Genomic DNA, 25,544 nt, shown 5'->3' with positions numbered 1-25,544 from the left:
TTAGGTATTATGGTTGTAAATTATTTCTTGGCCAAGATCAATGTTGTATGTGTTGATTTTTTCATTTTTTTTATTTTTTTGTTTGGCTATTTGGCATTTAAGGTTTTTTGGCTGTTGTTTTTGATTGAATTGAAAGTAACGTAAATTTAACGAGGTACACTTCAAGCATTTGTTTAGAATGCTTGAAATAATTAGTAATAGAAGTTTGATTTCTATTTTGTTTGGTTTCTATTCTGTTATGCTCTCTATTGACAATGATAGAGACAAAGAATTTATGTTCTGCTGTTTTTTCTATTTTGCTCTCTATCAAGTCTCAGTAATTTCATAATTTCAAGGAGCTGAATGAAATGAGTTTCATGGGGATATGATGATAATGATAGCTAAAAGTATGGTTTTGCTTTAACATTAGATGTAGGAAGAATTTTAGCATTTGATCCCTTCAATTCAGTTTGGTTTTATGTTTGTGCATATGGTGTGGCTTGTTATTGAAAATGCCTTGTTATTGTGTATATAATATATGTCTAGCATATATAACAGTGAGTAGGTAGTGTGTAAAGAATTGAAAACAGTGTGCTTATGTAAGTGCTGTAGGAAATTTTCCTTAGCATTAAGACCAGTGCTTATGTAGTGTGGTTTGTGTGAAACTTGCTCTATGATATAGAAATGCAGAGCGAAAAGTAAAGCTATACTTTAAATAGAATGACAATTCATTTTTTTTATTGGCCAGTAAATCCATCAGTTCAATAATAGAAAGGTAGCTTGAAAATTTTGAAAGGTTGATTAGAACAAGTCTTAATCAAATATTATGGTAGAGTATGATCAGAAAAGGCGATAAAAATAAAATGTAGTTAACTTTGGGTTACTAATTTCTATCTAATTTGTCATTGCATGTCTATACAAATATTTTTTTCTTAGACTCTACTAGAGTGTGTTGATTTGCAAAGTGGAGACTTGGATAATCATGAACTAATTACCAACCAAATATTTATACTCTTAGATCCTATGACATCCATATTGCACTGTACGAGAGCAGAGCACATTGAAACGTAACTATCATAACGTCTAGATCCGGGGATCTATCGCTAGACATTGATTTTAGGGAGTCGCCACCAATCTTTTTTATCTAGGTGCGATTGGTCACCTAAAGAATCTGTCCTTTTAGGGAACGCCTAAGTTTAAGGACCCCTAAAAGAATAGGTTCAAGTCTACTAACCAGAACAGGGTTCGGGAGTTCGATTATGTGTGAGAAAGGTTATAGCACCCTCACAACGCCCATCAAAAGATGGTACCAGCTTAAATTTGTGTTATCCAAAAGCCTTAAAATTTTACAAAGTAATTAATTATTGAAAATTTTTCTCAATTGACTCAAATATTTTTAGCAAAAATTTGAGAAAATTCCCTCACCTCAAGAGTATGCAAGAAAAACTACTGTTTCACTTGCAGAGGCTCCGTCATCGGATTAGTTAAAGAAAAATCAAAATCAAAATCAAAATAGAAAGGAAGGAAATGATGGTTGTTCTTGTGTAGGGAAAATTGATACTTTCAACTTTTCCCCAAAATTTTTTTTTTTTTGGAAACTTTGATTTTCAAGGAAAATTGATACTTTCGACTTTTTCTCAAAATATTTTTTGAAAACTTTGATTTTCAAGAAAAATTGATACTTTCAACTTTTCCTCAAAAACTTTTTTTTGAAATTTTATTTTTAAGAAAAATTGATACTTTCAACTTTTCCTCAAAAATATTTTTTGAAAACTTTGATTTTCAAGGAAAATTGATACTTTCAACTTTTCCTCAAAAAAACCTTTTTTAAAATTTTATTTTTAAAAAAAATTGATACTTTCAACTTTTTCTCAAAAACCCTTTTTTTAAAATTTTATTTTTAAAGAAAATTGATACTTTCAACTTTTTCCCAAAAATATTTTTTTGATTTTTATTTAAAGAAAATAAAACAAAATAAAAGTGAAAATAAATAAAGATAAAAAAATAAAGAAAAGTAAAACAAAGATAAAGATAAAATAAAGATAAAAAATATTAAATAAATCTAATTTAATAAAAATAAATAAATAAATAAAACAAATAAATAAAAAAATTTCAAAAAAAAAAAAACCTGGAGCGGCTAGGCTATCGGCTCGGCTCAAGGAAGAGAAACGACTCGGGGAGGCGGCTTGGGAAGCTCGGCTCTGCTCGGCTTGGCTCGGAGTGGGGGCACGCGCGGGTCAGGAAGCGGGTCGACGCTCGGGTTGGGTCGGGTCTCAACAAAACGCGCGGATCCTCTGGGTTACTTAAGGCCAAAACGACGTCGTTTTGGAAGGGTATATAAGGTCCTTCCCTCTGTTTTTCGGCAGAAAGCTCCTTTTCTCTCTCTCTCTCTTCTTCCCTTTTTCTCTCCCTTCTCTCTAAAGGCTGAAGAACTCCGGTTGAATTTTGCCGGATTCTGAAAAATGTCGTTAGAATCTGGAAAATTTCGTCGAAAGTTCACCGAAGTTGGCTGAAAGGTTGTCGGTTTCTGGAATTCTTCGTCAGAAACTGGGCAGCTTGCCGAAAACTTCAAATTTGGCCAGAATCTTCGTTGAAAAATTCAAACTTCGTCGGAAAATTCAACCGGAATCTGAAATTTTTCAGAAATTCCAAAAAAAAAATCATCAAAAAAATCTTCAAAAAATTTTGCTAACTCCCAGAACACTCCTAAACCTTTTCTTAGCTTTCTATACGCCTCATTTTCTCTCAAATCAATAGCTTTGCTCACTGTTTTTTCTGTGTCTTGCATATGTTCCAAAAGATCCCTTTTATAAGGATTGATTAGGAGTTCCTGATCAATCTCAATTCCTCCTTGAACGGGGATTCAATCTTTGAATCCAATCTGGACTCTTCTGATTGAATTCTCATTCATAATGGGATTCTTCAACTTTCAATCACAGCCATCAAAAAAAGAAAACAAATAATAATAATAATAATAATATAATAATCAGATAAACAAAAATCATATAAACGGAACAAGAAAAGAAAAAAAAATTATTAACAGATAATTAGAAATACAATAAGATAAATCCAAAAAAAATATTACAAGAAAAAAAGAATAATAAATAAATTATAATATAATAATAAATATATAACTATATAAATAAAATACATATAAATATTAACAAAAATAAATAAATAAATAAATAAATAAAGATATACATATATTAATACATAATAATAATAAATAATAAAATACATAAAATACAAAAGAAAAAAATAAAAATAAAAATAATACAAGATAAAAATTGAATTGGGCTTACCCATTTGGGTCAGGCCTAATTGATCTGGGCTTGGACCTAATTGGGTGTCTACAACAACAAGGGTGGTTTTTGAAAATAGCGTGCTTATGTAAGTGCTGCAGGGAATTTTCCCTCGCATTAAGACCAGTGTTTGTTTGCGCATAAGGTAATATTTGCCTAGTGTTTGCTAAAATGTAGGTCGAGGTTATTAGGAGGCTTAGGCATGATAAGGATAAGAATAAACTAAGAGATGCATTGCTAATTACTATAAATGGAATTGCTACTGGGATGAGGAACACTAGCTAGGTTAAATCTCTTTCGGCAAAAATAAATGTACAACTTATTGAATGAAATTATGCCTTTACAAATAGATATATATTTTGGTCTTAGTGCTATCATTTGGTAGCTAACTTAATAACAGTACTTGAGAGTTGGGACAATGTTCTTGTGAAAACAAAATTTAGATAGACTATATGTTTGAATCTCTATAGTGTGGTTTGTGTGAAACTTGCTCTATGATATAGAAATGTAGAGTGGTAAGTAAAGCTATTCTTTATATAGAATGATAATTCAGATAGTTTTTTTTATTGGCCAATAAATACATCAGTTCAACAATAGAAAGATAGCTTGAAAATTTTGAAAAGCTGATTGGAATAAGGCTTAATCAAATATTATGGTAGAGTATGATCAGAAAAGGTGATAGAAATTAAATGTAGTTAATTCTGGGTTACTAATTTCTAGCTAATTTACCCTTGCATGTCTATACAAATATTTTTTTCCTGGACTCTGCTAGAGTATATTGATCTACAAAATGAAGATTTGGATAATATGAACTAATTACCGACCAAAAATTTATACTCTCTAGATGATATAACATCTATATTGAAATGTACGAGAGCATAGCACATTGAAATGCAACAAGGGTGGTTTTTGAAAATAATGTGCTTATTTAAGTGTTGCAGGGAATTTTTCCTAGCATTAAGACTAGTGTTTGTTTGCACACAAGACAGTATCTGCCTAGTGTTTGCTAAAATCCAGGTGGAAGTTCTTAAGAGGCTTAGGCGTGATGAAGATAACAATAAACTAAGAGATGCATTGCTAATTACTATAAATGAAATTATTGCTAGGATAAGGAACACCGACTAGGTTAAATCTCTTTCAGTAAAAATAAATGTACAACCTATTGAATGGAAATTATGCCTTTATATATAGATATATATTTTGGTCTTAGTGTTATCATTTGGTAGCTAACTTATTAACAGTGCTTGGGAGTTGAGACAATGTTCTCATGAAAATAGTGTGCTTATGTAAGTGCTGCAGGGAAATTTTTTCCTGTTAAAAAGTGAAAAATCTTGTTTCAATGAAGTTTGCCATGCTCCTTCTAAAGTTTACTGCATTAATGACAAACAAATACTTGGTTAAGCAACAAAAAGTGTAAAAACTTTAGCTTAGCTAGAAGAATAAAAAATTATTGAAAAGTCCTTTTAAGAGGCAAGACAACTACTTGTAACCTTAACTAAATGACTATATTTTTATGGCCCCATGTACAACTAATGTTAGCCTATAATTTCTAACTATGTACGACATATGATAATTTATGCATCTATTTCTGACCATCTTTGAGCTCTAAGTTTTTTAAGATTTTTATGATATAAAAAAGTTACCAACAACTTTGATTGAATCAACGTTGCAAAATTTTTAGTTCTAGCTTTAGGTAGAATTAACTATTGCGAATATGGTTTAAATTTGACTGCTATATAATTATGTAACTATATACCATATTCATCTCATTGGAAAATTGAATAAGCTTTCTTTTTTTGACATTAACCTTCGAGATCATAGCTTTTGAAATGATTTAATATTATCCCGTAGGTTTATCTAGATTCAACAATTTATATATTTATATTATATTTATTTTATATTAAATATATATAAAATATAAAAATTATTATGTTAAATTAGTATTAATACATTAAATATGAAATATAATTTTTAATTTTATTAAAATTTTAAATTATATTATTTTTAAATTATATTATTTTACCATATTAAAAATTATTTAAACGTAATCTAATCTCATATAAAAAGATTGATATTAACAATAACTTGATTTGATTTCTTCCTTATGTACTATCGTACATGTTTCTATTATTTAGATAGACAAATCTCTTATTGAAGATTAATATATATGAAAGTTCTGCAATTGAAATATTTTTTTTTTCAAAGAAAATAAAATGGTGCTTGATCTAGGAGTAATGGTACTTGTTTTTTATATTAAATTTCTATCAGTTGTTTTGGCAATGTAGCCTTTATTTGTTGTTTCATATCTAAAGGCAATCAAGGCCTGAAGGCTCACTGTATCAAGTTGATATGCATTGAAATTGAAGTCAAACAAGGGCTGGTGGGTAGACCATTGGTACTTGGGAAAACTACTAAAGAAAAAAAGTAACTATAGAATTTTTACTTTAGGGTTAAAAGTTTCTTCTCTTTGGGTGGGGATGGAGGTAACTTGCATTGCTGCAATATATATTCACACTTTTATCTTTACATGTCTTTTATGGATCAATATGTCTCACTAATTCTCTTATCAGTGTGTACGTATGTAACATCATTGAGTTTATCATTTTTAGCTTCCATTTTCTTTTGAATATATATATATATATATATCTATATATGTATATATATATATATGATTTTGTTTGGTGTTTAATTTCATAAAGTAATTTTGTTTGGTGTTCAAATTCTTTAGGAACATATGATTAACATAGATAAAAGTTAGATGATGGAGTCTAAGTATTTTAACAAGTATGTTGTTGGAGTTTTAACTTTTATGAAATTTGTACGTACCAATATAGGAGTTGAATGTAAATTCATTGTCCTTGTCGAGTTTGCTTAAATATATTTACTGGAAGTTAAGACGAGGTAGAAGATCATTTGCTTTTGAAAAGTATATCAAAGAGCTACACTAAGTGGATTTATCATGGTGAGTAATTTGATTTCACAATGCCAACTTTTAGTAATCAATCTCTCGGGAGTACTAGTTTTTACAAAAGAACAATTGTTAATTATGAACATTCGAAAAATGTTATGAATGATATGTTAGAAGATGTATTTCCTAGAGTGGATGCAAATGATCATAGTTTTAATTCTAATTTGGGTGAGGAAGATGCCAAAAAATTCAGCAAACTTTTGAATGAGGCACAATGTGGACTATTGCCAGAATACATCAACATGTCTAGATTAGAGTTTATTGTAAAATTATTGCACATAAAGGTTTATTGCCAAATCAGCAACAAGGCAATAAATATGATATTACTATTGAGGGAGGCTTTTCCTACTAGTATAATTCTTTTGTTGTACTATAAGGCAATAAGAACTTTAAGAGACCTAAGACTTAATTATGTTTCAATTCATGTATGCAAATATGATTGTGCTCTATTTTGGGTGAGTTTGAAGATAAATAAAGTTGTCCTATTTGTGGGATGTTAAGGTGGAAGGTTGTTGATAAGCAAATTCCTTAGAAAGTCTTGCGTTATTTTCTTAAGAAATTAAGACTCCAAAGATTATTTATGTCTAAAAAAATAGCAGAGGATATGCGACGGCATGAGGAGAAGTGTGTTAATGATGATACATTAAGACATCTAGCAAAAGGGGATGCTTAGAAAGAATTTAACAAAAAGAATAATTAGTTTGCACATGATGCATGAAATGTTAGATTTGGCCTAGCAACTAATGGCTTTAACCCTTTTGGGCTCATGAGCTCTACCTATAGCATGTCGTCTGTTATGGTTATGCCATATAATCTTACACCTTGAAAGTGTATGAATGAGCCTTTCATGATAATGTCATTACTTATTCCTAGATGAAATTCATTAGGAAAAGACATTGATATATACTTGAAACCATTGATAGATGAGGTGAAAGATTTACGAAAAAATGGATTGAGGACTTATGATGCTTATAAGAAAAAATATTTTCAAATGCATGCTGTAGTTTTATGGACTATAAAAGACTTTTCGACTTATGGGGATCTGTCAGGTTAGAGTACAAAAGGGTATTTGACATGTCCAATTTGTATTCATGATGCTCTTTCGTGAAAGTTGAGAAGTAAAATTTGTTATATGATTTGCCTTTTGATCATATTTAAAGAAAAAGTAAAATGTTTGACGGTAAGATAAAAAATAAGCCAAAGCCTAAGGAGTTATCCGAGAGTGAGTTATTAGAATAGTTAGAGGTTGTGAAAGATCTTAATTTGGAAAAGTATCTAAACAAAAGAAAGAGAAAACGAACTCTCAAAGAATTGAATTAGACTAAAAATAGTATCTTCTTTGAGTTGCTTTATTGGAAAATACTAAAGCTACAACATAATCTTGATGTCATGCACATTGAAAAAAACATTTGTGATATGTTTTAGCAATACTGTTGAATATCGAAGGAAAGACAAATGATACAATAAGTACTAGGTTAGATTTACAGGATATGAAAATGAAGAAAGAATTACACTTGAAAAAGCTCTCAGATGGTTCTTACTTGATGCCTTAGGCATGCTACACTTTATCAAAAGATGAAAGAAAAACATTTTGCGATGTTTTGAAATCAGTGAAGTTTCTAGATGGATATGCTTCAAACATCTCATGATATGCCAATGTAAGTGATGGTAAGATTTTAGGATTGAAAAGTCACACTTGTCATATTCTTTTACAAAGACTACTTCTGGTTACTATCAGGTAGTTTCTACCAAAAAATATCTTTAAAGCATTGGATAGTCTTAGCAATTTCTTTCTAAGATTGTGCTATAAGACATTGAAGAAGAAGGATGTGGAAGATTTACAAGTAGACATTGTCTTCATTTTGTGTAAGTTGAAAAAAAATTTTCCTTCAGCATTTTTTGATGTGATGGTGCATTTGGTTGTACACTTGCCACACGAGATCATGCTTGAAGGACCTATGCATTATCAATGGTGTATCCCATTGAAAAGTAGACAAAATTTTTACAAATTTAATTTTTAAAGTGTTTAAAGTGATAATAAAATCTAATAAAATTTCTTTTGTTTACTAATAGGTTCTTAGGTAAACTCAAGATGTATGCATAAAATAAAGCTCATCCAGAAAGATGTATAGTTGAGGCATATACTTCTAGTGAATTTTATTCTATGTATCTTTTTAGGATTGAGATAAAATTTAATCGAGAAGAGAAAAAGTATGAGAGAGGTAATCAAGGGAATGAGAATGGGCTAGTTATTTTTTTTTTTTCACATAAAAGAAAATTTGGAATACATAATAAAAAACATACTGATCATCAAACCTACGTAGCTATTTATGCAAACCAAACAATGCAAATGCCAACAACAATATGAAAAAGAAGTTGGGAAGGAGAGGGAGAAGATGCAACCGAATCTGAAGAATTCGAAGACCCCGATGTCCCAGAAGTAGCTTGGAACTTTTTAATCATAATCGGGAACTCACAAGTCCCATTGGATGGATTCTGCGTGACAAGCTTAGCTAAACCCTGGAAATCACACGCTGCTTTAGCTTGATCTTGCATTTGGTAGTACATGTTGAAAGCAACCGAGGCGTTCATGTCAAGTCCCATACCAGAACATGAAGCTCCGGGGACTAAGGTAGTGCAGTCGGTATTATTGCATGCCCATTCAACCGTTATAGCCAAATCTGTTTGGTTTTGAGCATCCTTGTTATGCACGCACCACTGCTTTTCCAGGTATGGGACATCTTTTGCACCAACAAGCGACTTGTTCTGTCCTTTCCCTGAAAGATCCATTGGAAACTTAGGTTGTCCATCGAAGGAGAAAATTCCCCAATGCCTCTCGAACATACCTGGATCAATGCTCTTAAAATCCTCATCCAACCAAGCAAACATATACACAACAGGGTACTGCTTTGGTCGAAGTGGAGTTCCTTCGTTGCTAGCCATTTTCTTTAACAGCCCATTATAGAATCTCTGAGCATTTTGTTTTGTGGCGTAAACATTACCATCCGTCGGCCATCCAACTTCCCCTACAATGATTGGTAAATCCGGGGTTTTAGCTGTTTTCAGTGCCGCAACAAGAGTGTCAATATTGGCATCAAAAACATTGTGATATTTAACACCATCGTCATCAAAATCACTCGAGTTAGAGTGGTCGAAGAATGCGTATTCTTTGGGGAAGCCAGGATTCTGGTAGAGATTAAAGAAAGGATAGATGTTGATGATAAAAGGGGCATCATTTTCCTTGAGAAATTCACATATTTGGCCCATGAGATCTGCTATGTCGCCTCGAAATATACCATCCGATGGTTTGTATGTAGGCGTCATGTAAACATCACCATTAAGTGGTGTTGATACTTTAATGTCTTTTCCAACACCAGCCTCATTCAGTGCCTTGAGAATGTTTTTCATCGCTGGCAATGTCGAGTTGGTATACGTGCCATTATAACTTGCCAAAAGTGGTTCATTCCCTACGGCCACGTACCTGTAAAATAGTGGAAAACATTCAACAATTCCATTAAAAAGATTAAACTAATTCTTTTTTTTTTCTTTGGTTGATTAAGAACCCTTGATTTCAAATAAAAGAGGCAACCTTATTTTTTATTATGTACTATTTTATTGTCATACAAACAATGTCTTTTACAAAGAAGACAGTAAATTATAAAAATATATTGAATGTCATATCTGATATATACTATTTCATTTATACTTTAAACAATATCTTTCAATTCTATAAACTTTATTACCTTATTTTATGATCTTAATATTTCTTTAATTATGTGTATCAATGGTACCTTTAAATTTTCAAGCGAATATGTGAAATAAAAAAAAATACACTACAAAGTTGGATGAGATGGTAGAAACCCAAAAAATGGAATCTCCGAAGAAACTATGGTTATCAACTTACTTGATATTGACACCCCCCTTAACCAGATGCGCAGTGATGTTTTCTTTGACCCAAGCCTGGGCTGTACTGTATTTCTCAGCCAAATCTGCCAAATGAAGATTGGGTATGCCTATCATGACCTCAATGTCGGTTCCAGCCAGGGCATTTAGAATGTTGGAATCAGCATCGAAAAGCTTAACCTTTTTTATGCCATTGTCTTTGAACATATTAACAACTTTTTTTGGGTCCAAAGGGTGTGATGCGATCGCACCCCAATTGGCACCAAGGTCTTGAGCTACAACACTGGCGGAGACCAACACCAATGCACAGGCCCATAAGAGGACAGTGGCTCGAACCATTGTTGGAGTTTAGTCAGAAAAGGAAACTATGGCAACACTTTGTCTTTCTTTCTTTTATTTTTTGTCTGTCTGAAGGTGAGGAATAAGACAAATTAATTTTGATATTTATAATGGTTCATAACATGTGGTTTGATGTAGATTTCATGGCTGTGCGAAAAATTAGAGAAAGTGACAGCTTTACTTGGTGGTTTTTCGTTGTAGGAAGATTTCATGCATAAAACTTGGCGGATTTGGTTAGTAACCAGACTGGTTTTCTAATATTAGTTTAGTTTAGTTTGTGTAGAAATCTTGAACAATAAAGCTACCAGCTGCAGCAGCTAGCAGAGTGCAAATTCCGAAGAAAACTTTAGTATTTACAGTTGTTTCTCCACAATTTTTTTAATTTCTGACACGTTTTGCATCAAAATAATTTGCAATAATCTGACACTTTTTTATTTTGATTTTTGTCTTTATCTTTTCTTTCTTTCTTTTTCTTTTTCGTTTTTCTTTTTTACATTAGTTATTCACATAAAATTTTGATACAGTTCCACTTTATTAATATAAATAATTGAGTGAAAATAATAAGTTGTAATAATAGATTTATAAATTCAATTGAATTAATAACTGCTTAAATAAACAAATGTAATAACTATATAAGTATTAGTTTCAATCGATGATTTATGGGAATAAGTACTTTTTTGTATTGTAAAATTATGATTGTTCATGTGACTATAAATACTAAATTTATTTTTAGTAAACTTATAATTGATAAGTTCATTTTATTTGATTAAATTAAGATTGAAATAAATATATTTATTAGTTATTTTTATGGATATAACTCATGCAAAAATTAAAATTGCTTTTTTTTCGTAATTTGGATTTCATATATATTTTTAAAATTTCATTAATATTTTTAATTTTACATATCTTACACTGCAGCCTCGCGTGGGTTGTGTTTTTTTTTTTTTTTTCTAATTAATGTGGAAAAGAAGTCACATTTTTTTTTATTTTATCTTTTGAGGTATGTATATATTTCAAATTCATAAAATGATACTTTAATTAATAAATATATACATTTATTTATTAATTTAATAGAATTATATAAACCATTTTTATTTGATTTTTATTTAATCACTATACGTTGGGGAAAAAAAGAAAAAAATAATAGTGAATATCACAAAATAAAATAACCTATAATTCAAAAAAAAAAAAAAAAGAAAAAATGGGTAAAACTTTGATAAAAGGGTTACTTGTAATCTGTTAAAACATTGAAATAAAAATATCAATCAATCATCTTTCTTACGAAATAAATTTCACCCTGGATGAAAATCTTCGAAGAAACATAGGCATATGGTTAGCAGTACGGCCAATGACCCACATCACAAAATGAGCTTAGGTCATATTTGAGTTTGGCCCATTCATTGTTCAACTGTTATTACAACATAAATAAAAATAACCGCAAAACCAATTTTTTTAGGTCAAAAATGCAATTTTGAAAAAAAAAAAAAAGACAAGGAAACAACTTTTATGTGTGATAGAAAATTGGGAAATTGAAAGCAACAATTATGGAGTAAAACATTTTTGCAATAAGTTCAGGAAAACGAATGAGATCTATTTGGTTTTCAAATAAAACTTGCATCTCATATCTCAAATCCTGATCAAATCTTGTTGTAACTTTTCTAAACCTTCGGTATATATATGTCAACCATTGAAAACTTTAATGGAGATCTCAACCCCAATAATAATAAATAAATAAAGAAGAACAAGAGAGAAAAGAGTTGACAAACCAACTATATCTTGGAAAAAGAATGAAAAAATTGTACATTTCTTACAAAAATAATATGTACCCTTAATATTCATCCAATGGCATCTACAAACTAACCGTAATTTGTTAACTAAAACAGATACTCCCCCACCCCCCCCCCCAAAAAAAAAAAAAATGGAACAAACGAAACAAATCATCATACAACATTTTGATTGCAATTAAACCCCTTATCTAAATCTAAAATACACTCTTCAATCAATCATCATCCCTCTTAACCAATAATCATGTTTATATATAACAAAAAGAATAATCATACCTTACCAATAATCAAATGTTCTTCAATGATGATTGCAAAGTGGCACTACTAAGAATCAGTCATCAGATTAATGAGCATCACTATCCTATCAATCATCATCCTTCTTAACCATCACGATAATCATCAGCCTCAGCCAAAATCTACTCTTACTATCAACCATCTTTTTACATTAGCGGAAGGTAAGCCCCACCATGCCCTCATCTCAAGGTAAGTGGCGCTGCAGTGTTAGGGACACTATCCGAGGCCTTCATGCAGGCATCCACCACATCAGCAAACCCAACATCTGCAGTAGCCAGCTGCAACTGTAACCTCAGATCCCTAGTCCTCTTCAACGAGCATCCAAATGATGTCCCAAAGGTTTTTGGCCCATTCTGCTGGCAACCCTCCACCGGTGAGCCAAACTGAGAATTGGGACTGATCACCTATGGCTGCTACCTCAGCCCTAGAGAATCTTGCCAGTTCAATAAACATAGACGGCTGAACAGAAAGCACAGCCACAAATTCAGCTACAAACTCTTCTGTCAGCTCTGAATTGAGCATCTGATTACAAAGTACTAGGGCCCATTCCCTTAGCTGATTAAGACCATAGGCTTCTGCAACGATTAGAGCCTTTTGGAATCGCGATTGCCCAACTAGGGCTAGCCTAGCATTGGTTTTAGAAAGGTTGAGCCACTTAGAGTAGGGCATTCGTATTTGAAGGGAGCCAAGGGAAGCCAGGGCACAAGCCCTGTGTGTTTTGTTGCCAGCATCAATTGAAGAGTGAGCTTCAGCAGCTCCAATGAAATAACGCATTAATTCCAGCAAATTTCATTTTAATCTCCATCGTTACGAAAATTTACACTCAATTTATGAGATATTATCTATTTTAATCCCAAAATCTTACGATTTTGTCTCACAAAAAACATTTTATAAGTTTAAGATTATACCTCTACTTGTATATTGTAATAAAATTTTAGATTATCACGACGTAAGATTAGAGTGTTACAAACTCCTTCCATCAAAATTTAACATTTTTGTCAAGCTCAATAAAAAATACATATAGATCATATGATCACATTAAATATTGAGATTCTATATAAGTGACTCTCACTATTTAACACTTAATTTCCATAAAATTCTAGAGATAACTCCTACAATATAGTATTTAATTCCGACAAGATTTTAAAAGTAACTTTCATGCTATGGTACTTAATTTTCGTCCGACAGCCTAGCAGTGCCAGTATTTGTTTCTGCAGCAGTGGAATACTTCTGAAGAAGTAGATCCAAATGACCGATTTCTATGAGAATGCCAAGAATGAAATTAAGGGCATGCAAGTTGCAGACTTTACTTATCAGGCAAGCCAAACATGCAACATCACCATCGAAAACATAAGCTTCAATCCTGGCCGCAGCAAGGGCTACAAGAATATCAACTCCATCAAAGCATGCTGATGATTTGTAGAAATGGTGCGAAAGAATAAGAAGCTCAACCTGATAACATAATTTTCCAGTGACTGAAAGGCTCACGCATCAAAAACACAACCCTCTAAAGCAAGAAATAAAACAGAAAATTTTGACTTGACTATCTTGTACTTTTATTGAAATAACAAGTTAGAAAGCAAAAAAAATGCACAAGTGATACAACTATAGAAGAAATAATAGAATGAGAGTTATTGATCATCCGACAACAAAAAGAACAGAGCCTTTTCTCACTGGACTCTCATGCCTAATCACAACTACAAATCCATAAGGATTGGCCTTCAAAATATAACTTCTCTAAAAAAATGATGGGATTCAAAACATCATATTATACCGGTTATAGTTTCACATATTTCTTAACAAAGTTTCTACATATGATGCACATCTGCATATCCTTAACAAGGATGATACTTCTATCCCCAGAATAATTGTTATCATAAGAAAATGCCTCACAGGCATGTAGAATTTCTTTTCCAGTAATCACTAAACATATTAATGCATAGCCAATTTCTGGTACAGAAGGACACAGTTCAGACCTCTTCAAGAAATCTGAAAATCTCCGCAATAGAGGAGCCAGTCCTTTCTCTTTCTGAGAATCCATATATCCCCCATGATGAGCAGCCAATAAACCCTAATGCATATTGAATATGCGAGGTCAACAATTTATATAGAAATACCAATATAAATAATACCCAACTGTCAGACAAATATACATTTCTCTCGCTGATTTTACATGCAGTGCAAAGATATGATTGAAGCAGAAATATAAAGGCTTCTTATCCCAATAAAATCCAGATATCAAAAGCAATGAGCATTCATATGAGCATCAACACTCAAGTGAACATAAAGTGCACCCAAAAAAACCACCTTTAGAAAGGATTCTGTGAGAATTTGAGTAAAACTAGTAGCTGGCATAACATGAGTTTGTACAAGGAGATTTGATTCCTTAAGAGACTCTTGTGCTTTTGGAGAAAGTAGCTGTAGCAATTCAACAGGCTGCCTGCCGAATGCCTCTGAAACTGAAAGACCCAAGACATTTGCAGCTTTGACAACTTCTATTATTCTCTTACATAACCCCCGTCCACTACCTTCAGTGAAAACAGTTACTAAAGTCTCCAAGACCTTTGATATTCAAAATATAGGAGTCAGGTAGGAATCAAAAGAACAAGTAACCAGGAAGTTAAAGAAGAACAATGAGTTGCCAACAAACAAGGGAAACTCTGATTGAACTTTAACTGCTCAAAACCTAGATCAACTATTAGAGATAAACAAAATTGGAGATATGAAAAACCACCAAGATAACAAGTACCTTTAGTGGGTAGATAAGATGATCAGTTGCTATATTGTATGATTGAGTAACAGAAATAAGTTCCTCATCAAGCATTGCTATTGGTCTCGCTGGTAGGAGTGGATGTTGCAGAAAGTTTCAAAGCAGCATCCGTGAGAATGAATTCAGAAGGCATCGGTCTTGGAGACACCTTCTGTTGGAGTTGCTTGGCAGCCCAATAAGGATAGGACAGCACTTTCAAGTTCTCCTGGGCCAACCCTCTCCTCCCACTTAGAAAAATGATATTTCAATTTTTAAGTTTTCATCTCGCAACTGGACGTCATTTCTAAGGTTGGAAGGATTGGAACTATCTTCAGGCTCAGGGCCTTTATCTACTGTATCCACCAATAGCCTTCTTGACATCACATAGCCTTTGGCTCTCAGTTTTGTCTTTGAACTCCAATTGTCACAGTAGAAGAGCTGGAGTCTAATGCTCGGTTTCTGTGCTGTGCTTCCCTTGCATCATATTTCTCCATGGTTCTATTCTTCATTGAATTAGTATGATTTGTCCATCTTTGTTATTATGCTAGCAGTTCAGTCGATAATGTCGGAACTATTCCCCGGGAGAGGGTTCTGGCTAGAAGCCGTGAAACTGATAATTTTTTACTTGAGCTTCAGATTCCATGGCCAAAACCCGTACTCTAGTCTCAATTTCTCTCAGAAGATGTAAAGGATAAACTCTGATATATTTAACACAGAGGTTACAGAAGAGGCCTGAAAATTTGGATGCAAAGAAGCAATTCAATTTGGATAAATGACCTATGGGTTGGATTGGGTTATCATCCCACATAACGATTGGAGAGAAAGCAGCAACATTTCATGAAGCTCTCTTGCTGAAAGATCTTTCTCCACTGCTTCTGCATCCTAAAGGAAAAACAATTCTGCCTGCAAGCCATATAGCAGCAAAATCGCATCAAGAATAAATGAGCAAGCCGCCAAAAACCATGATTCTGTAGATATCTGTCACATGTATGATCAAAGCATACCTGTAAAGCAGGATAGGAATATTTGACAAATAGTGTCTGGCAGTGACATCATAAAGCAACTCTCTCTTCAGGAACATCCCAAAGGAATTCTTTCCATCCAGCTACCATGGATTCAGCCTAAAGGACAAAGAGGGTTGATTTTCAGAACTTCAAGAGGCTACTTCTAGAAAAGAACATTCATTGAAGAAGGTACGTAGCATATTAGAAGTCAAAATAAACAGCATTAGACCATTAAATTTCCTCCAGGCATGGCCTCATTTGGAACTCAGTTTCACAATCATGTGTTGAGCATACTTGGAATATCCAGTCTCATTAAGTAACAATCCTTAATTGAAGGACAACTCTATCTTAGGTTTACTCTTAGAACCTGGAGGATTCTCCAGCGAAGTTCTCATCAACTTCCTATCCATGGAAATCCCATTTTCATTAAAATACTGGGTATCCATGAATATGGTCTACTACATCTAGGCATTGCAAAAAAAATCCTTATTTTACGCTCTTCCACATTTTGTTTTTTTTTCCAAAGTACTCCAGATCAAATATACTATTCCCAAACCAGGAACATAACATCAAAGTATGGCACACTCCTTAAAACCCCTAGATTTTCAATCATAGTTTGACAGCCATCAGTCATCCTTTCCGTATGGGATCTATATGTGTGTGTGTGCCTATCTGAGTTTGCTCCTTTAATATATCCATGACCATTTCCACTACTCTTTCCTTTTCTCTTCTTGAAACCTAGTAAACAACCTAACCATCTTCAGATGTCCTTCAAGGGGCAATCTTGAAGTCAGATGAGGAATGCACTCTTCACACACCAATTATGCCATCATCAAATTCCTAAGGAGGGAAAAGTTACTAATTATTTTTTTCTCTGTGCATTTAAATCTAAACAATTAAAATTTTGACAACATAATGCGTCATCATTTTTTTTTCCCAAAGACAGGTTCAATAATGCCAAACAGAGTAAAGTGATAATCACAGGAAAGGGATAAGGGTATATAGCAAAAGCACAAAGTTCAAATGAATGCAGAAGGATCTTCAAGAGCAAAATAAGGTTACAAAGACCAGCAAAGTGCATAGGCTCAACATGAAGTAGTCAAAACATTTTCCAAACTTAATGTTGGAAGGATAAGGGCATAAGGGTGCAACCAGTCCAGTTGCCAGAAGAGTTAAATGACCCCTCACAACAAAAGCACTACAAACAGAAATGATTCAAATTCCACGTAAACATGTGACTGGGAAAGCATAGAAAGTCCCTAAAATTTCTCTGCAAGTTTATAAGGAATGATTATTAAACTAATTTAGAGAGCCAACAAGATACCGCATAAAAAGGCAACAAAATGGTTGATGTGCTTGTGCAGATATGATACTTCTGAAACCCAAATTAGTATTTTTCTCACAAGTTAAATACTAGATAAGTAATCTAATTCAAATGGTCAAATGCACAATTTAATAATCTCAGTAAATTGCATTGCGCCAAAGAAGGAATATATTGCGACAGTTTACCTGAGTTTCAGTTACTTGGTGAACGGTAGATTTCCAAGGTCCACTAGTAGCCTTCATTAATATTTTGAAATGATGCGGATGAAACCAACGCCTGTTGGTCCGAGTGGCAAGGAACTCAGTTCCCCTTTAAGTAAGATCTCAGTTTCAAGTCTTGTAAATAGAGAAAACAGGCTTGGGAGAGCTGCCCCCTTTATGGGGTCCGACTAGGCTTGACTCCATATTAGTCGGAGGCCCAAAGTGGCTAATGGACATCTGGGGGGTCCCAGACCAAAAAAAAGAAATGATAAGGATGAAGGCCCCCACTCAACCAATGTCCCTTCCCTAAACTCACCCTTTAAGGTTGCTCCAGGCACACTGCTATTAGCAGGCAGACAAAATGCATGCACCATCACTCCTTGATTGCCAGACAAAAAAAGCTTTCTAAACAAACAATCCTTATGCTGATTATATGTATCCCCACACACCCCCCAAGCCAATTAGTTTACATCACAATGAAAAGGGTAACTATTAGATCTTGAAAATCTACATTCAAGAGAAATACTGTCATCAGAATCCATTGCAGATCCAGAAGTGCATGGAATATCATCCTTTAAATTAGACTTACAAGCTAATAAATCTGAATTTTAAGGACTCCCATTATAACAACTTTCTAAAAATCAGCATCTACAAAGTCCCCTGCAAACCAAAAGGTAAAACTGAATAAATGTAAAAATAAATCAGAATATGCATGCAATTGAAACTAAGTGCACAGCAATAACAAGTAAATGACTAAATGAAGCCCCTGGATGAGCACCTTCCAACCAACACAAAAATACAATAAATTTTAGCAGTCTAGAAACACAACAATAAAAGAAAAAGGTGAGGTATTAATCTGTAATCAGAGGAAGTAGCAAAGCCGCGCATTGGTATGAACGCAATAACAATAACTCACTTGTTGGTGATATAAAAGCTTCAAAACACTCCGGCATGTTGAGTGGCAACTCTGAGGGACCCCATTTATGTAACTGCAGTATAGCAGGACCCTCTCCATCAGCACAATGATCCTGTTCATAAGCAGAATCAAAGAAGCAGACCAAAATTATTTCTCATACCAAAACCTAGCAGTTCTAACTCCAGAAATGAATTTTAAGATTAAACACTGCCTCGCACAACCAGCCTCAAATATGCATTTGAATATGAATATACCCATCTAATTGGGAAAGAGACACATCCTTAAAATAATCATCGCAATAAAATTCATAAAATAGTGCAATTCGTTAAATTGCACAAGTTGCAATTGCCATTAAATAATCCGAAATTTAAAGTAATCGAACTCATAAGATAAAATTTTGGCCAAAAAATAAAACCTCATAAGATAAGACAGTCACATTTCTGATCGCATTTTCCTCTCAGTTCAAAGGCTGAGAATTTTATTTATTTTTTTTTTTTTGTAAGGGGACAGCATAGCACTTATAAAAAGAAAAAAAAAAAAAAAAAAGAAGAAATCTTAGATTCGAAATTATGGTTTTTGTATTCTCATAAAATTTCTTTAGTTACTAGATCAAGAGCTGGAGAACAATTTTAATTAAATTTCACTCACAAGCACTCACACCGGGGAAAAAAAATTTTTTGTGCTTGAAGTTTTTAGTTACTAAGTGGACTTAAGTTACACTATTTATTAGTAAATTAACAGCATTTACTGTAGCATTTAAAAATCACTCCATTTTGTCCTTTTGATATTACCAAAGTTAATTAATATTACGCCCACGTATAAACATAGAAATTGAGAAAATTTTATAAAGAAATAAAAAAATGAAAAATGAATCAAACATTAAATTACATGATCAAAATGAGATGAAAAGATAAAATATCAAACATTAAAAACAAAAAAAGAAATTACAAAAAGTGCAATCAGGAAAACCCTTAAAAATCAAAGATTAGAAAGCAAAAATAATAAGATTAGATTGGAGAAGGAACCTGAAGACGTTAAAAGAGTTAATTTAATTGATTGACGGCATCTCCGCAAATGCCAAGAACGTGAACTTTTCTCAGCAAAGATATTGATTCTTTTTCATTTGTTTGTTTTTTCTTTTTCTTAGAGGTTTTGAGAGAACTTTTTTTTTTTCGATGGAAGACGCTGGTACATTGAACTATGAAGGTTCGGGGAGTCCGTTTGCGGCATGGGAGAAAGAAGCTAATGGAAAGTGCCGCTTCGTAAATTTTCTCTTTTTTAATTTTACAACGCGTGGTCTGAGAGCTGCTTTAGGAGTTGGGAAAAATTTTGTTTACATGATTAATCTGGATTTTCTGGGGATTAAAGTAACTTACAATTTTCTTTTTAATTTTAAAAAAATATTTTTTATTCATAATATATGCTTCCTTCTATTTTAAAAAATACATAATGTATACTTCCTTCAATTTCAGAAAAAGGGAAAATAAAAGGGTACTTATATATAAAACTATTGTTAATGCATTTTTGAAATAATATTATTTCTCTAGAAATTATAGTAATAAAATTTGGGTTGTATAACAATTGAATTTTTTTTCCTTTTCTTCGTAAATTTCACATGTTTAAAAATATAATAGAATTAGGACACCCATTATGTGGATGTTTTGAAAAAAAAATTGTATTTCAAAACAGTTTAACAAAAAAGTGTTAGAAATAAATTTAAGACGAATAATCAAAAGAAAATGAACATTGTTGAATAAGGAAGAATAGTCTCAATTTAAATATTTTATCATTTTATTTAAATAAATTATTATATTTTTATTATATTTAAATATATTTTTTATTTTTATCAAATAATATTTAATTTTTAATTTATACTCAAATAATCTCTTAACTTTTTATTTTTTATTTAAATAATCCCTTAATATGAGCTAACTTTTGATTTGAAGGAAGGATTTAAAAAATTTGAAATAATTTAGTCGTTTTTTTTTAATATTTTGGCCAAAAATATTATGTTATTAAAACTGTGATGATTTTTAAAATAAATGAATAAGTTTTTTTTAAAAAATGTGTCTCTATAAAAAGTTTATAATGATATATATTTTTAATTTTATCTATATTACTTATATATATAGATAAAATGTGTCTCTAACTTAAGCAAGTGTCATTAATCGAGAGAACCCAACTCCCTTAAAAAAATAAATCAAATGAAATAAAATCACTATATCAAATAACAAAATATTAATGTTCATGTTTTATCATTTATTTAATATTTTTAAAAAATACCTACTATTCTTTAAAAAATTTACCTATGTTTTCTTTATTTTTTATATAATACATTTTAATAATTTTCACGCATTAACATAAATTCCTTTTTGTTATTTTAAAAAATAAATTGAAAAATTTTATATTTTATGACTTATCTGTACAAATCATATTGAATTATAATTAATTTTTCAAAAGAAAGAATTTAAGAAAAAATAAATAAATAAATAAAGAAGGAAAAAAACCTAAAATAAAAGAGAAAAATATAATGGTGTAGGTCCTTGTTTCATACTTTTTTTATTATTATATCCTTGTCCCTATCTTTCTTTTACAAAAGAAATATATAAAAACTTGATTATAACTCGTACGATGCAATGAATAATTTTATTTATTTAATATAAATATATATAAATTAGTTTTTTTTAAATTATATTTAAATATTTAAAAATCATAATATATATAAAATTTATATATATTGACTTGTTATTAAAAAAGAAAATTTTTGAAAACATAAAAAAAAAATTATGTCTTTTTTTGGATATTTTTATTTACAATAATATTTATACACCTGTAAAATTTTATCAAATAAAAGAAAATTATGACTTTTTCAAAAAATAAAAATATATATTATTGAATGATAAACTAAATAATAAAAGAAATATTAACACACTTTCACTTTAGTAATCTTGACTAAATTATCATACAAAATATGAAAAATATTAGAAAATATGTGACAAAAGGAAAATATTGAAAAAAATTATTTTTCATGAGAATGAAATTGTAATAATAATAAATATATATATTAGAAAAAAATTTATATAAAAAAAAAACACAATGCAATAGTAATAGAATATACCTTAGAAAAAAGATACAAAAAAAAAAGTGATATATAACACCTTATATTTGTAGTTTTAAATTTGTAAAAAAAATTCTTTAGTGGCAATTAGGATTAACTAGATAATTTTAAATTAATTTTTTTAAATTTTAAAATGGATATAATAAGTGATAAAGATAATATTAAATTTTTTACATTTATTTGAAATATAAATTTGATAATTGGAGTTTAATGGATATAATCATTTTGATAATCTTATTATTTAAAGATTTAAGATAAAAATTTTATGAATTTTCAAAATTTTACATAAAATTGCTTGAATTTTTAATATCTTATGTAAATTTTTTAAAAAGATAATTTTTTGAATACAAAATTTTAAATCAAGATAAAAAAGATTGTTGAAAGATTCAGATAAACTTAATTTTTGTAATTTTTAAATATGTTTAAAAGATTTTGATAATTAAATAATTTTTTAAATAAAGTTATTTGATAAACAACTAAAATTATTTATTAAAAAATAAAATCCATATTTCATATTTTTAATTTTAGAATATATATATATATTTACATTGATTTGATTTTTAATTATAATTTGAATAATTTTGATATTTGAATAAATTTAAAATTATCTAATTTGTAATTAAAAGAAACTATTATCTAATTTGTAATTAAAAGAAACTATCTTATTTTTTAAAAAAACTATCCTATGTGTTATTTAAGAGAATTATCCATATAAATGCTTATGTGGTGAACTTGTTTATGTATGTTGTTATATAATATATAGATATATATATATATATATATTAGATTTTTACTCAAGTTTAAATTAAAAAATATATAGAATTAAGAAAACATAAGAAAATAACAAAACAAAAGTCCGAATTAAACATTTTTAAAAATCTAAATCCATGAAAAATTAAAAATTATATATATGTAATTTTTAAAATTTTAAAATATCCAAATTTATTCAGAAACCTTTTTCTATTAATATTCTTCAAAATTATATTTTGTAGAAAAAAAATCTAAAATAAATAAAAGGTAAAGAAATTAATGAACCATGAAACATGAAAAAAAAAAAAAAGAATAATAGAATAAATTTATATTTTCATAAACTTTTTTTCATTTTAAAAAGTATACATTCTTTTTCTTTTTTCCTGTATATTTATAAAAAAAGAATTCAAATTACACTTAGCTCAATTTTGTTTTAAATTTCATTGACTAAATATACAGGTTTAATAATTTTTTCTTACATCATTCTAAATTATATTATTCTTATTTTAATTATATATTCTTAAATTTTCTTAGAAAAGGAGGAGAATAAACAAAAGTGCAACAAAATAATTAACTTAAAAGATGCTACAAATTTTGTTATTTAAAGTGCTTCCATGAAGATATCTGAAGCCATGACACAACTAGCTAGTATTAAGAAACCATATAACAATAGACTGAAAGTGAACTGCTTGAAGATAAAACAAACGCAGAAGACACATAAGACAAACCAATGAGCACCCTCAAAATTTCTTCTAAAGATCTATCCATCTGATATTTTATTCTTTGCTTATTACAGAAAGATAGTTTATTTTTTTTCATTGCATGCGGCAGGATGCCTGTATTGGTGCTGGAGTAACCTGGGTTTTAACTACTAAAAGGGTTTTTGGTCACGACAATTCAAGTTGCCCCCATAGTTGATACCGAGTAAGTCACAGTATCTTTTATAGAAACCAATTCTGTCACCAGAGCTGGGATGAGGACCCCGGCCGCACGCGATCCCACCATTGATTATATTCGTGATGGCACCGTAGCCTGGGACACGACCGGCTGCCCGGTCGGCAGCTGATGGTGTCCAGCGTCCGAGGATGACATTATGGCTCGACGGCTTGTTTCCTTGTGGAGTCATCCAAAACCAAATGGCTGTCTTGAAAGATATGGTTGCATCAGTAGCTACAAGCTCGGGATTGTTAATGAGATCTCTTCTAATGGCGCCATTATCACCTGCTTGCTTATAATTGTAGTTGCTGCACCGGTTATCAAACTTATAAAATTATGACACAATAAAACAAATTAATGTTCCTTTAGATTAAAAAAGTAAAAAGAAATAATATTTTATGTATTAATTAATTTGAATATAAATTTGTATTAATAATTGATTTGATGATTGATTTATTAGCTTACAATGTGTGACAATACAAGAGAGAGAGCTTGTTTTGACAATATTTTGATAATGCCTACAGTATTAACGTTTAAGAAAAGTATCTAATATCTATAATCAATTAACAATAAAACTTGTAATATAGCTCAATTGATTCATATACGACTACTTATAAGAATTAATATCCAATAAATCTGAATTTAACAATAAAAAAATTTGATTGCTTTATGTTAAGAACTTCTTTACACAAAAAAAAGAAAAATCGATTAACAATAGAAATTTTTCATATATATTCTAGAAGAGATCAACTTATAAAATAAAAAAAAAAATTTACACAATATAAATTGATTGCTTCTCTATCTATTTATTTATATATATTTACATATATATATATTTATGTACTCAAATTATCTCAAACTTAATTCATCCAAGAGTAATAATTATATATATTAATCACTTTTAATAAAAAAATTAAGGAGAAACAATATATTAAAGATAACATATATATTTATTTGGAAACAATAAAATTTTGAATCTCAATTCATGGAATTAAAGATATGTACGCTTATTATTGAGTAAAACTAAAATGAAAATAATCGAAAATTAAGCGCTTACTGAGAAAGCTGGATGGGTCCTCGGCCATAGTATTTTTTACCAGAAGCGCACGGCCAGCCGGGGTCACAATATGCTGGCGGGTTGTCTTGCTCCTCAATGAAGTAATATCCCCATGCATAACGACCGTCAGGTGCATTATCCCATCCTCCTGCATGCACCAACTACGTACAATTAACTTATAAAGTTCCCTCAAAATAAAATACTAATTAATTAATCTTAACTATGAATTAAAGTTACTAATCAACCAGTTGTTTCATGAGAGGTTTGGCCAAAGAAAGCCGCGAGTTCCCTCTTTCGGGTAATAAGATCACCAGTTGTGCCGAAACCATCAAAAGATCGAGCGGCCGCAACGAAAGCATCGTAAGAATAGAATCGGTTGCGATGTTTAAGCATGGTTTCGTAAAGATCTCGACTGATTATTTCAGTAACATCTTGAGCAATTGCCGATCCTAGCAAGAATGCTAGAGTGAACAACACTGCGGCATACAATTTCATTTTGCCAGCTTAATTTGAGTATGGTTTCTTATTTAGAACTGAGGGTATTTAACTATATATACATATATATATATATATATATATATAGATGGATATATTGTTTCGATTTTCAAAAAAGGTTAGCGGACTTCTTTATTGGACCATTTCATATAAAGACAATTGCAGAAATTGCAATGGGTAATGATAGTTGGTGCACAAGATTAAACACCATAATGTTCTTTTGAAAGGTAAAAAAGATTAATGTTTAAAGAAAAAAAGAGCCATTAAACACCGTAATACACGCCCAGACAGATTGACAAATGACAATTCCAAGATCGAAAGAAGACTCACCCAGAAGTTCAAAGATATAGTCAAGAGCTAATAAATTGTGATTTGGGAAATTAGGAGGCTAAACAAATTAAATATGAATAAATTTTATTATGCTTA

The 25,544-nt window shown here is 30.8% G+C and overlaps 2 protein-coding genes and 2 pseudogenes across 3 annotated transcripts; 1 reads left to right on the top strand and 3 right to left on the bottom strand.

Moving 5' to 3' along the window:
• Nucleotides 1-7,638: 7,638 nt before the first annotated feature.
• LOC149511953 (uncharacterized) lies at nucleotides 7,639-8,433 on the top strand (annotated as a pseudogene).
• A 49-nt stretch (nucleotides 8,434-8,482) lies between these two features.
• Nucleotides 8,483-10,513, bottom strand: LOC111316103 (glucan endo-1,3-beta-glucosidase 8-like). Its single transcript, XM_022918118.2, has 2 exons — nucleotides 10,154-10,513; nucleotides 8,483-9,730 (listed from the first exon to the last, which is right to left on the bottom strand). The coding sequence occupies exons 1-2, from the start codon at nucleotides 10,489-10,491 to the stop codon at nucleotides 8,578-8,580; spliced, it is 1,491 nt and encodes a 496-aa protein (XP_022773853.2). The 5' UTR covers nucleotides 10,492-10,513; the 3' UTR covers nucleotides 8,483-8,577.
• Nucleotides 10,514-12,418: 1,905 nt separating this feature from the next.
• LOC149511952 (uncharacterized) lies at nucleotides 12,419-18,596 on the bottom strand (annotated as a pseudogene). The gene is made up of 8 exons (XR_016333119.1): nucleotides 17,832-18,596; nucleotides 16,323-16,439; nucleotides 16,100-16,221; nucleotides 15,319-16,016; nucleotides 14,877-15,131; nucleotides 14,458-14,640; nucleotides 13,756-14,021; nucleotides 12,419-13,356 (listed from the first exon to the last, which is right to left on the bottom strand). The product of XR_016333119.1 is annotated as an uncharacterized LOC149511952 (transcript).
• A 4,667-nt stretch (nucleotides 18,597-23,263) lies between these two features.
• LOC111316102 (basic endochitinase-like) lies at nucleotides 23,264-25,118 on the bottom strand. The gene is made up of 3 exons (XM_022918117.2): nucleotides 24,869-25,118; nucleotides 24,624-24,771; nucleotides 23,264-23,874 (listed from the first exon to the last, which is right to left on the bottom strand). Exons 1-3 carry the CDS (start codon nucleotides 25,116-25,118, stop codon nucleotides 23,502-23,504), a joined length of 771 nt encoding a protein of 256 aa, XP_022773852.1. The 3' UTR covers nucleotides 23,264-23,501.
• Nucleotides 25,119-25,544: the final 426 nt, after the last annotated feature.

This window comes from Durio zibethinus, chromosome 24 (genome assembly GCF_047325235.1).
Source record: "Durio zibethinus cultivar Kanyao isolate XHJ-2024 chromosome 24, ASM4732523v1, whole genome shotgun sequence".
Lineage (NCBI taxonomy): Eukaryota > Viridiplantae > Streptophyta > Magnoliopsida > Malvales > Malvaceae > Durio > Durio zibethinus.
This window is presented reverse-complemented; position numbering and strand designations above follow the sequence as displayed.

Coding starts and splice junctions, on each gene's coding strand:
- LOC111316103 (XM_022918118.2), bottom strand. CDS start 10,491: ATGGTTCGAGCCACTGTCCTCTTATGGGCCTGTGCATTGGTGTTGGTC. Junction 9,731..10,153: donor AAGGGGGGTGTCAATATCAA/GTAAGTTGATAA, acceptor ACTATTTTACAG/GTACGTGGCCGTAGGGAATG.
- LOC111316102 (XM_022918117.2), bottom strand. CDS start 25,118: ATGAAATTGTATGCCGCAGTGTTGTTCACTCTAGCATTCTTGCTAGGA. Junction 24,772..24,868: donor AACCTCTCATGAAACAACTG/GTTGATTAGTAA, acceptor TGGTGCATGCAG/GAGGATGGGATAATGCACCT. Junction 23,875..24,623: donor GGACCCATCCAGCTTTCTCA/GTAAGCGCTTAA, acceptor TAACCGGTGCAG/CAACTACAATTATAAGCAAG.